Raw genomic sequence first — 13,671 nt, 5'->3', positions numbered from 1 at the left:
ATTTGCTAGTATATTTTTACTTTAAAATTTTCTGTGTCTTCATGTTTGTTTTTAGTGTCTCATAAACTGCAAAGAGCAAAACATTGTTTATTCAATCTGAATTTTCTGTCTTGTAACTACTAAGCTTAGTCTTTTACATTTATTTCCATTACTGGTATGTGTCTGTACTTATTTCTATCTACCATCTGCCATTAGGTATTTTCTATTTACCCTGCTTTGTTCTCCGCAGTTTTTTTCCCTTCAAACAAACCTATCCTCTGTTTGTTTGAACAGATTTTCTGTATTCTTTTTTTTTCCCTTTTATTGATTACCCCTAATATTTTAGTATGCAGTTTGCTTTGCAAAGTCATATTTTAAAATCAGCATTCTACCATTCTTCTGAACAATACAAAGACCTTAGAAAGCTTTCGCTCTAGTTACCTTCCAACAATTTTATGTTTTTGACCAGTATTTTACTTCTACTTTTTAACCACCCAAAGTCGCCTTTTTTTATTGCTGCTATTACATTTAATTTTTATACTAACTTTCATTGTTTTCTAATACCAAGAAGATTGTGAAACCTCTCCATTAAACTGGTTTTCTCATTCTTTCTCTTCAGATTTTCAAAAGAAACAACCAGACGATGATTCCACTCCAAGTACAAGTAACAGCCAATCAGACTTGTTTTCCGAAGAGACCACCAGTGACAACACCAATACCTCGATAACCACGCCAACTCTTAGTCCCAGCCAGCAGCCGCTTCCGACAGAACTGAATGTAACTTCACCAAGTAAAGAAGAGTGTAAGTGCCCACATCCTGTGAAGTGGTAGAGAAGGCAGCCCAAGAATCCTATCATGAACTTCTTGGTAATGCCTCATCCCAGAAAAAAAGATAGTAGCTCTTTTAATTCAAGATTAAGTGTTGACATATAGGCCCAAGTCAGCAAGTCAGAGAATAAGTTTCAGCCATTCCATAGAGCTTAAGGTGATCTTAAAAGGAAGCCTTTTATGTTAACTGTCAAGGAACACAAGATTTTGAGCTAGTCTAGGGCAGTGGTTCTCAGCTCTGGCTGAAAATTGGAATCTACCAGGAATTTTTAAAACAACTTTAATCTTCAGCAGCATTCCCTGAGTCTAATTTAGTGGATCTGGAGAGAGGCCCAGGAATCTGTTCTTTCTAACACTGCAGGGGATTCTAAGGAGCAGCAAGTGTTGAGAACCACTGGCCTAGGGAACTTGCCCCTGATTTAGTAACCTTGGATTGAAACATTACCTCTGTCAGTAACTGGGCCTTGAATGTTTCTAGGCAATTAACTGAGATAATTGTACTGTATACTTCATAGAACATATGTATTTGAAGGGAAGAGGAGATGGTTTCTGTTACTCTTCTGTAAGTCCTCGGTGATAGAATACCATTATCATCTATGTAATATGAAAGTCCATTGTCCACTTAATCTTTATAATGCTGTAATCATCTCCTCTAAGGCATAACTGTAACTATGACAGTGTTCGTTGAAAATTATTGGCATGTTATGACATAACAGTTTTTGCCTTTAGTTAACAGGTTGAAATTTGGTGCTTCGAATTTAATGACTATCTAGAAATTCTTGGAATATAGTAGATTAGAATGTTCTGCCTGCTAACTTTGAAAAGATTACCAGAGAATGAATATTTATCTAAACTTATCATAAGCCACCGTACTAGGTAAATTGAGAATATAAAAGAAGGCCGTAGCCCCTATCCTCCAAAGAATTTACTATTTAACAGGAAGAATTAAATATATCTGTTATTAAAGATAGTGACTGTTAAAGAAGGGTGTTGTTTTACTTGAGAAAGCAGTGTTGAAGAAAGCACAAGGTGGTGAAAAGACATTCTAGACAGAGTAAGATGAGATATGGAGGATAGCTGCATGAAGTTCTGCAATAGCAAGTGACTCTTTTAGGGCTGTTTATGGAGGACAAGGCTGGAAAGGTAAGGTAGATTATGGCCATGTCATAGAGGCTTGAATGCTCAGGTAAGATATTTGGATGTTAGAGAGTTGCCATGTTTTTGAGTAGACGAAGTAATATTCTTACAGTTCTCTTGAGGAAATAACCTGGCAGTTTTGAAAATGGGAAGGATTATAATAGAATAACATTACAGAAAAAGACTTTTTAAAATACTGTAACTTTTTCATTAGAGTTCCAGGGGAAGATATAGACATCATTTAAGAGGAGAAGAAAAAGATGAAAATGGTAGTGGTAATGTTAAGGCAATAGGTTTTGTTTTGTTCTTAAAAATCTGTTCAGGGTCATGTACTTATTGAGGACCTGATGAAAACTCTGGCCCATTGTCTCAGAAGAATACACGCCATTCGTTTATACCCAATTTTGAATAAAATTTTTTTAAAACACTGCGGCCTTTAGGGAAAAGTTGGAAGTAGTCTGGATCTCATCTCATGGAACTGTATCTGATTAGATCCACACATACCAGGGTCAGGCCACAGTGAACCAAAATGCAACTGAGATGGAGATAACAAAGCTACCATTTTCTGAGCACTTTATGCTCATTGTACTATATGTTTTGCATATTTTCTCATTTATTCCTCATGACAACCCAGTGAGGTAAATACTATCATCATTTCCATTACATAGATAAGGAAACAGGCATAATGAGATCGGATAACTTGCCTGTGGTTGTGAACTAGTAGATACCAGAACCAGGGTTCAAATTCAGGCATTTGGCTTCAGATGCTTTTAATCAGTTAATTTATAATGTGAAATGTAACTGCCACAGAGAATAGAAATATTCATGTTGGCAAGATCAGCACTTTCTCTCTCTGTAATAAGGAAACTCAGATCATGAAAGTCGCTGTATTAATTCATCATGAAAAATCCCTGTAACAGGGATTGGAAATAAAAATATATTCATTTGACTAAAACATTTTCTGTGGAAGCAGGCCTTTATGGGGAAGCTAACCTATAACAAGGATTTATAGAGCAAATAGCAAAGTGTGACTCAGAACAAGTGGAATTAGATGAAGTGAGTTTTTAATTGAGTCAGGCTGATTGTCTGGTACAGTCCAAAGACATATAGGGAAGGTCTTGCGTTTAATGCAAGATTCTGTCTTCATACCCTTTCCCCGCTGGACTTAGACCTGCCCTGAATTCTGGAGCCCCTAGGACACAACACTTCCTCTGTTTCCATAAATTGCCATTCTAAGCCACTGTAGACTGCCATGTTGTTTCTTTTGCTATATAAATACTTTCAATCTGATTAAAGATGTCTAGTTCTACTAGCTTCACATTCATTCTCTCTTCTGGTAACATCACTGCTTTAAACGATTGTGTGTTCATGTTCAAGTTAAATTCTCTGAAGGTAATCTCATTTTCTAATTCTCAAGAATTCTCAGACCCACACATACTAGAGTCAGGCCACAGCAAACCAACTTGAGCAGCCAAAATGCATCTGAGTCTGACATAACAAAGCTACCATTTATTGAGCGTTTTATGTGCAATTCATTATACTATATGTTTTGCGTATTTTCTCATTTATTCCTCATGACAACCCAGTAAGGTAAATACTTTCATTATCCTCATCTATAGATAAAGAAACAGCACAGAGAGATCAAGTAATTAGCCTATGGTCATGAACTAATAGGTATAGAACCTAGGATTATTGGAATCCTTGGGTTTTATAAATCTATGGAAATGAGATTTGCTAATCTGAAGTGTGATGATGATTTAAGTCCTCAACAAGGGAGTTTGAGTTGGAGCTTGGGAGAGAGAAGCCAAGGTTGGCTTCGTCCACATGGAGATGATAGGTGAAGCCTTAGGAGCGAAATGAGATTGCTAAGAGTAAGAGTAAAGAAAAGCAGTGAGAATAGAATCTTGAGTAAAACTAAAACAGAGGAGGCAACTGAAAAAGTCAGAGAGGAGGAGCATGATAGTGGGTAAGGTCACAAAAGCCAGGGAACAAATTTTAACTTATGTCATGGGCTTTAATAATGATGATGAAAATGTTAGCTCACATTTATGAACTGTGTGCTATATTCTGAGCACTCTGCTTAAGCTCTTTACATGTACAACATTTCATTTTCACAGTACCCTGTGAGATAGGTACTTTTATTCTCCCCGTTTTTACAGATGAGGAAGCTGAAGCTCAGAGGGGTTCAGTAATGTCTACCCAAAATTACAAAGTTCATGCTTCGCAGTGTAGTTCATGTTCTAACCCATTAATTTGGCGTCAGAGCCTATGCTTTGAACCACTATAGCATATTACCCTCAATGTTGCGAAAATGCTGCAAAGACTGTAAACCGACAAGAGACTTTGGAATTGGTGATCATGAGATTGATTATCTAAATAAACTATTTCGGTGGTTTGTATATTCGTTTAGGAGTCTGCTGAGGGTCTATTATATATTAGACACTAGGTTAAGTGCTAGGTACGTAAATGAATATGATTAGGTCTCTATCCACAAGGAGATCACCTTTTCAAATATGTATGCCTCTCCCTGAGATTCTGGCTTGTTCTCCCAAACAGGTACATAAGAATTTGGGGGTGAAAGTGAGGCAGCAGCAGGAGCAGTGATGCACATCACTTGCAAAAGCTCTCTCAGGTGGGTTTTGCTACCTCACCTAGGTTGAAAACTATGCTAGAGTGAGGAGATGTGTGCCTGGTTTGTGGATGGGAGATATAGAGATGAGGAAAGTAAGGAAAGTTTGTTAAAGTTGTCAAAGCTATCAGGGCAGATGCATTGTAAGTCAAAGTGATTGCCAAGTAGCAGTGAAAACTCAGGTGAGATTAGACAGCCTGATCGATTGACACCTTGCAGATTTCTTCAGCTGTGACCTACCTACAAGAAAAATGCAGGAAGAGGCAGCAAGGTATTACTTATGTTGATCTTTTAGTATCCTCAAGGGACTAGAATTTCATCTGTTGGTCCTTCTTAGCTTCCCCTAGATAGGGTATGGAGAAGTAGGACGTGAGAGTTGCTGAAAAATGGGTTTGAGATTCCCAATCTAAGTACTACAGAATTTGTTAACTGTACAGTAGTTATTGATTCATTGTTATTGTGTAGAATTGGAAGTGCTGTGTCTTCTTTGGGGCTTATTGAAAGGTTTTACTTTTTCCTAATAATCAAGAGAAAAAGTATTGCTTACATCGGCTTTCTACTCACTATTAAATAACTGTATTAACAGAAAGGTGATGAGAGTCTGGGTACATTAATGCTGTTTTGAAAAGACTGCAGCCAGAGTAAGAACTGTTCACAAGAGTGTGTAAAATACAGATTTTTCTCCAAAAGAATTGAAACACTTGACTGAAAGTCAAATAAAACAAATATACAAGTGATATTTGTCTGAACACACATACGTTTCTTCCTCTCCCATTTTGTGTGTCTGCAGAAGAATCCACGGAACTTTAGCCATTAGAAATATTTTCAAAAAACAGTGTAAACGGAATTCAAATAGTGACCAAAGGAATTATCAACAGCATTTAAATACTAACACCAGAGTACTCTTAAAGTACTATTTCTAATACTTTATCTGTATTAACCTACTTTATCTTTGTTATTCCTCTGTAAGGTGAGTACAGTTACCTTATCTGTTTTATAGATGTGGAAATGGAGACCCAGGATGATTCAGTATCTTGCCCAAGATCACAGAGCAGCCTAGCTCTCTGGCACCACATCATACCTTTCTGTCTCTATAGTGATTTATAGTATAAAGGACATTACATGCAAATGAAAAACTATAGAGGAAAGAGGTATTGCACAAACACTTTAAATTTAAAGAACGAAATAACATTTCTTTCTGCTTTTGCTACTACCTATTTACTGTTCTCCCAATTTCTAGGTTTTTCATAGAGGAGATGAACTGTGATTTGTTCCCTGTGTTTCTTGATCTAACTTTTTTTCAGTTATGGAATTTTCTTTTTTTATTAATATTTGTTATTTGTCAATTATAGTTAACATACAATATTATATTAGTTTCAGGTGTACAACATAGTAATTAGACATTTATATAGTTTACAAAGTGATCACCCTGATAAATCTAGTACCCATCTGACACCGGACATAACTGTTACAATATTATTGACTGCATTCAGAAGTGGAATTACTGGGTCCTTCTTTGTCTCTTGTTACAGCCTTTGTTTTAAAGTCTCTTTTGTCTGGTGTAAGTATTGCTACCCCAGTTTTTTTTTTCATTTCCATTTGCATGAAATATCTTTTTCCATCCCTTTACTTTCAGTCTGAGTGTGTCTTTTGATATGAAGTGAGTCTCATAGGCAGCATATGCAAGGGTCTTGTTCTCTTACCATTCAGCCAGCCTCCCTTTTGATTGGAGCATTTTTTTTCATTTGAAGTACTTGTTGATAGATATGTAGTTATTGCCATTTTATTATTTATGTTTTTTATATATATTTTTTCCTTCTTTACTGGCTATCGAACCAACTTTCGAAGAGAAAGAATAATGTCTAGTTGTAGGTAGAACACTGGAACCAGTTATTTTTTTGTTATTTTTGAGTGATGGGCAGAGGACTGGTCACCTTAAGTTAGTCTTACCAAATTGAACTAAAAAGATGAAAAAATGCTCATTTCTTTATCGCTCCTATAAATGAGCTTTCCTGTTGTCATGCTCTTAAAGGCCTAGGCATTCTTACTTACGACCTGTTTGGGAGCTTTACGATATGGATGCCTACCTAAGGGTTCTCCCCACGCCACCCGCTCCCGCCATCCCCTGCATCCCACTATGTATTGGATAGAAATTGAGGTATTGAAGGAGAGTTGACTGGTCTGTTTCTTTCTAGGCAGGAGAGGAAGAGAACTGATAACCTACTACTGCGAAGCAGGAATGGCAGGAAATTGTTTTCAGATAGTCTAACATTCTGATCCAGCAGTTAGAGAAGGCCAACTTCATACAGAACACTCTCTTAACCTTTGTATAGACACATACTAAGAAATAAACAACGACCAGCACATACATGAAACTACACAAGAGGAGCTGGCAAACTATAGCCAAATCCAGCCCAACACCTGTTTTCGTATGGGCCATGAGCTAAGAATGATTTTAAATGATCAGAAAAAATCAAAAGAAAATTATTTTGTGACATGTGAAAATTACATGAATTCAAAGTTTATAGTTTTATTGAAAATACAGCTGTGTTTATTCATTTATGTGTTGTTTGTGTCTGCTTCTGCACTACCACAGCAGAATTGGGTAGTTGCTACAGAGATCCAGTGGTGCTTTACAGGAGTTTGGCAGCCTGTTTTACAAAGCACTTTGACAAACATTATTTTCCTGGGATCCATCCTGACAGTGTGCAACACTGGTGAGGCAGATAGTCCGTAGGGTGACCTACCTTGAGTCACGTGACAGGGCTTGAACTAAGCTCTGAGCCTTTTTCATCCATAATGCTCAAGTCTTTTTCCTATTCTTTTATACTGCATCTACCCAAGAGATGCTTTTGTTGTAGCCAAAAGAAAATATACAGAAAAAGTGAGAACCATCTTAACCGAATGTTAGTGAAGATTTTTAATGATTAAAGCTTCATTTCCAGTGCTAGCTGGATTTTCCTGTAATATGACAGTGATTCCCAAAATAGAAATTTAAGAACATTTTTTGTAGTTAAATTAATTTGGTTGAACAAAGAGATTTCCATTGTTTCCTTGGAAACTGATTCCTGGTGATACTCTACAGGCATTTAAAAAGTAAAATAAAATGGGGGGAGGGGTTACATTTTAACAGATGTCCTTTAGCTAGACTGCATTTGGGTCTTTGAACATGCATTGGACTTAATTGGCTACTAGTAGTCTTCATTCCCGTCTGACAATCCCTTATCTCTCCCCTGGAAAATTCATATCACTGCCACCAAATGTCTACACTTTTTGTTTGTTTTTACCAATTACATTTCTAATAATCCCTAAATGAATCTACTTTTCTCTTTTTTGGAGTATACCTACTTCAGAAGACCAGATATTGGGCAAAACAGACTGACTTATTCTAGTAGAACATTTAGAAAATATTACCTATTAAAAAATACTTTATGACTTCTTGCTGGGCTGTTTTTACATGAAATATTATGGGGAAATTTATTTACAGTTCTCTCTCTATCTGTCTTTCTCTTCCCTTTTCTCTAATGAAGCTCAAAGCATCAGGCCGTTTATCAGAGATAATTATACAACAGATGGAGCTTTTCTGATATATAATAGTCTCAAAGTGGAAGATTCTTTCTCATAATGAAGAATGCCCAAACTTTAAATGTCTCTTTTGATTTTAAGTTGTTTTATTTTTTTTCAGTGCATTTATCCTGAAGCTGATTTTGTAAAGCATGCCCGCTTTCATTAGGGCTGTGTTCTAAAAAGATTGATAGTTTGCAGTACAGTATGATAATATACAGTTATATGCTGCATTGAATTGAATGTCTGTAATTCACCAGGAATCAATGTATGAGATCATTAAATTAATCCCTGTCAAAATGCAGAAAGGCTTGAGCAGTTTAGCAGTGTCTTCTTATAGAAATTAAAGTATTTAATCCTGTTTTTTAAGTGTATAAGTAAAGGCATACAGGTTTATATAGAAGAGAAGGTGAAGATACTCCCTTAATATCTCCACTCCACCTGCACCAAATTTCCACTCTTTCCAGAGATAACCAATGTTTATTCATTTTGGATTATATATTCTTTGCTATGTAGTCATATACATGTTTACATACATATAGCGTTTTCTTTATTTTTATACAAATGAGAGTATACTATACTCATTGTTTTGTAACTTGCTTTTTAACAGTTTAGAGATCTTTCCAGATCAGCATATAGAGGTCTGCCTAATTCCTTTTAAACTGCTGCATAGTATTCCATATTATTTTCTCTTTTCTCTTGAGCTGTTTCTAATATTTCACTACTATAAACCATGTGAAGTAAAAATTTTCATAAATGACTAATATTGCATGTGTCATTTTTCCATGGAAAACATGGAAGAGGAGCTAACAAGTCAGAGAATATATATATTTTTTAAATTTGGTATACATGGTCAAATTAATTTTCAAATGGTATGTTTGAGAGTATTTCCCATACTTCTACCAATGTTCAGTCTTTCTTTTTCTTTTTCTTTTTTTTTTGCAACAGGCAACATAATAACTCATTTTAACTTGCCTTTTCCTGACACTTTGTGATAGTGAGGTTGAGCACTCTTTCATATGTTTACTAGTTATTTATGTGTCCAGTGATATGCCTGTCCATATTCTTTGCCTGTTTATTAGCTATCTTCTTCATACTGATTTGTAAGAACTTATATATTCTGGATAATAAATCTTTGTTACGTATCTTACAAATATTTCTTCTGGTATGTCACTTGGCTTTTATTTTTGATTTGGGTGCCTTGGATTCCAATAGAAAATTTACAGATTTTAAAATTTAAGTCTGTTAGTCTTTTGCTTCTAGGTTTGTATCTTTTTTTGAAGGCTTTCTCCATTACAGAACTATAAAAATACTTTTTTATATATATTTTAATTCTTTTATAGTTTATCTTTCAACTTATTTAACTTTTGAATTCATCTGGAATTTATTTTGTATATGTATATGATAAGGATTTACCTTTTATTTTTCCAAATGGATAACCAAGTATCTCAAAACCATTTGTTAGATAGGCCTGGTTTGAAATGCCATTATTATTTTATAAACATAAATGTTTTTAGTCTCTTTTTCACTTGTCGTTTCTTTGGTCTACTTGTATATTCCTGAGACTAGAGTGTAGCTTTGTGGTATATATATTTCTTAGAGCTAGTCCCCCTTAGTTTGTGGGTATTTTTTTTTTTAATTTTGTTGACTATTCTTTTGTATTTTCTCTTGATCAATTTTATAGTCAGCTTGTTAAGGTCTATTAAAAATTGCTGCATAATTTTGATTGAGATTACATTGAATACATAGATTTATTTGGCATTAATTGACATTTTAATATACTGTTGGGTCTTCTCATAATATCATTTGTCTTCCTTTATTCAAACCTTGTATATTCATGAGTAAAGATTTATTATTTTTCTTAATATTTTTTTTTTAAATTAAATTTATTGAGGTAACATTGGTTAACACAGTCATATAATTTTCAGGTGTACATTATATTTTGACATCTGTATATTCTATTAGGTGTTCACCACCCAAAGTCCAGTTTCCTTCAGCTACCATATATTTGATCCCCTTTACCCACTTCACCCTCCTCCTACCCCCCTTCATTTGACCCCCTTTACCCCTACTACCTCCCCCACCTCACTAGTAACCACTACTCTATAATCCTCTGGTAACCACATGAGTCTCTGTTTGTTTGTCCTGCTCATTTGTTCCTTTTAGGTTTATATCCCACATATAAATGATATCATGTGAATTTTAAACTTTTTCTGTCTGGCTTATTTCGCTTAGCATAATCATCTCAAGTTCCATCCATGTTGTCGCCAATGGCAATATTTCATCTCTTCTTATGGCTGAGTAATATTCCACTGTATATATATATACCACAACTTCTTTAGCCAATCATCTATCATAGGGTACTTCGGTTGCTTCCATGTCCTGGCCACTGTGAATAATGCTGCTATAAACATTGGTGTGCAAATATCTTTATAGATATGAGTTTTCCAGACTTTGGTGTAAATACCCAGTAGAGGAATTGCTGGATCATATGGAGGTTCAGTTTTTAGTTTTTTGAGGAACCTCCATACTGTTTTCCATTGCGGCTATACCAATTTGCAGTCCCACCAGCAGTGAATGAGGGTTCTTCTTTCTTCGCCTCCTCTCCAGCATTTGTTATTACTTGTCCTGTTGATTATAGCTATTCTAACAGGCGTGAGATAGTTTCTCATTGTGGTTTTGATTTGCATTTCCCTAACAGATAAAGAGATGTTGAGCATCTTTTCATATATTTGTTGGCCATTTGTATGTCCTCTGGGGGGAAGTGCCTCTTCAGGTCTTCTTCCCATTTTTTGATTGGAACATTTGGTTTTTTTGTTGTTATTGAGTCATATGAGTTCTTTGTATATTTTGGATATTAGGTCCCTATCGGAGGTGTTGCTTGCAAATACATTTTCCCATTCAGATGGTTGTCTCTTTACCTTGATGGTTTCTTTTGCCAAGCAGAAGCTTTTTAGTTTGATGTAGTCCCAATCACTTATTTTAGCTTTTACTTCCCTTGCCTTTGAGGTCAAATTCATAAAATCCTCTTTAAGTCCAAGGTCCTTGAGTTTAGTTTCTATGTTTTCTTCTATGTATTTTATTGTTTCAGGTCTTATATTCATATCCTTAATCCATTTTGAGTTAATTTCAGTGTGTGGTGATAGATAGCAGTTTAGTTTCATTCTTTTTGCAGGTGGCTTTCCAGTTTTCCCACCACCATTTATTGAAGAGGCTTTTCTTTCTCAACCGTATGTTTTTGGCTTTTTTGTTGAAAATTATTTGCCCTTATAAATATGGGTTTACTTCTGGACTCTCGACTCTGTTCCACTGGTCCGTGTGTCTGTTTTGCTGCCAATACCGTACTGTGTTGATTATTGTCACTTTGTAGTATAATTTGAAGTTGGGCAGAGTGATGCCTCCAGCCTTGTTCTTTTTTCTCAGGGAGGCTTTGGCAATTCAGGGTCTTTCATGCTTCCATACAAACCTGATGATTTTTTGTTCTATTTCTTTAAAAAATATCAATGGGATTTTAATGGAGATTGCATTAAATCTGTATAATGCTTTAGGTAATATAGTCATTTTAACTATGTTGATTCTTTCAGTCCAAGAACATGGAATATCTTTTCATTTCTTTGTATCTTCTTCGATTTCTTTTAACAGGGTCTTGTAGTTTTCATTATATAGGTCCTTCACATAAATCGTTAAATTTATTCCTAGGTATTTTATTCTTTTTGTTGCAATACAAAAATTATTTTTTTCACTTCTTTTTCTGACACTTCATTGTTAGAGTATAGGAACGCTATGGATTTTTGAACGTTGATTTTGTATCCAGAGACTTTACTGTATTTGCTTATTGTTTCCAGTAGTGTTCTTGTGGAGTCTTTAGGGTTTTCTATATAGAGAATCATATCATCTGCAAATAGTGACAGTTTGACTTCTTCGTTTCCTGTTTGGATGCCTTTTATATCTTTCTCTTGCCTGATTGTTCTCACTAGGACCTGAGTGGCAATAGTGGACACCCTTGCCTTGTTCCTAATCTTAGAGGGGAGATTTTTAGTTTTTCACCATTAAGTATAATGTTGGCTGAGGGTTTGACAAAGATGGCCTTTATTATGTTAAGATACTTTCCTTCTATACCAATTTTGTGAAGTGTTTTGATCATAAATGGATGGTGTATCTCGATGAAGGCTTTTTCTGCATCTATTGATATGATCATATGATTCTTATATTTTAATTTGTTTATGTGGCATGTGTATCACATGAATCGATTTGCATATGTTGAACCATCCTTGTGCCCCCGGGATGAAGTCCACTTGATTGTGGTGTATAATCTTTTTAATATGGTGCTGTATTTGATTCGCTAGTATCTTATTTAGGATTTTTGCATCTATGTTCATGAGAGAGATTCGTCTGTAGTTTTCTTTTTGTGTGTATTATCCTTACCAGGTTTTGATATCAGAGTAATATTGGCCTCATAAAATGATTTGGGAAGTATTACCTCCTCTTCGATTTTTTGGAAGAGTTTGAGAAGAAAAGGTATTAAATCTTTGAATGTTAGGTAGAATTCACTAGCGAAGCCATCTGGTCCTGGACTTTTACTTTTTGGTAAGTTTTTGATGATTGTTTCAGTTTCCATACTGCTGATCGGTCTGTTTAGATTTTCCAGTTCTTCTTGATTCAGTCTAGGAAGGTTGTATTTTTCTAAGTACTGGTCCATTTCTTCTAGGTTATTAAATTTGGTGTTATATACTTTTTTGTAGTATTCTTGCATGATCTTTTGTATTTCTGCAGTGTCTGTTGTAATTTCCCCCCTTTCATCCCTGATTTTGTTTGTGTCCTTTCTCTTTTTTTTTAGTGAGTCTAGCCAGAGTTTTGTCAATTTTACTAACTTCAAAGAACCAGCTCTTTGTTGCATTTATTTTTTTCTATTCTTTTGTTTTTCAATTCCATTTATTTCTGCTCTAATTTTGATTATTTCTTTCCTTCTGCTGACTTTAGGCTTCATTTGTTCTTGCTTTTCTAGTTTTTTAAGATGAAGCATTAGGTTGTTTATTTGGGCTTGTTCTTGTTTTTGAAGGTAGGCCTGTAATGATATGAACTTTCCTCTTCTTATCACTTTCGCCGTGTCCCAAAAGTTTTGATTTGTTGTACTATCATTATCATTTGTTTTATGTATCTCTCAGTCTCTTTTTTTATTTCTTCCCTGACCCAGTTATTCTTCAGTAACATGTTTTTTAATCTCCATGTATTTGTGGTTCTTCCTGATTTCTTTTTGCAGTTGATCTCTAGTTTCAAAGTATTATGATCAGAGAATATAGTTGGTATGATTTCAGCCCTCTTGTATTTGTCGATACTATCTCTGTGTCCCAGTATGTGGTCGATTCTTGAGAATGTTCCGTGTGCACTAGAGAAGAATGTATAAGCAGCTATTTTGGGATGAAAGGCTCTGTAAATGTCAATTATGTCCAGTTGGACTAAAATGTAATTTAAAGATGTTATTTTGATTTTCTGTTCGGATGGTCTGTCCATATCCGACAGTGGGATATTTAGAT

The 13,671-nt window shown here is 35.2% G+C and overlaps 1 protein-coding gene across 3 annotated transcripts in view; it reads left to right on the top strand.

Moving 5' to 3' along the window:
- ZFAND3 (zinc finger AN1-type containing 3) overlaps nucleotides 1-13,671 on the top strand; it is a 319,318-nt gene that overhangs the window by 230,421 nt on the left and 75,226 nt on the right. For all 3 annotated transcript variants that reach the window (XM_039856094.1, XM_039856096.1, XM_039856097.1), the window contains one exon: nucleotides 599-781. In XM_039856094.1, the coding sequence (XP_039712028.1) occupies nucleotides 599-781 (183 nt within the window). The remainder of the gene's footprint in view (nucleotides 1-598; nucleotides 782-13,671) is intronic.

The sequence above is a fragment of the Pteropus medius genome, unplaced genomic scaffold (assembly GCF_902729225.1).
Source record: "Pteropus medius unplaced genomic scaffold, Ma_sr-lr_union100, whole genome shotgun sequence".
Classification (NCBI taxonomy): domain Eukaryota; kingdom Metazoa; phylum Chordata; class Mammalia; order Chiroptera; family Pteropodidae; genus Pteropus; species Pteropus medius.
The sequence above is the reverse complement of the archived record's forward strand: the minus strand, read 5'-3'. Positions and strand labels throughout refer to the sequence as shown.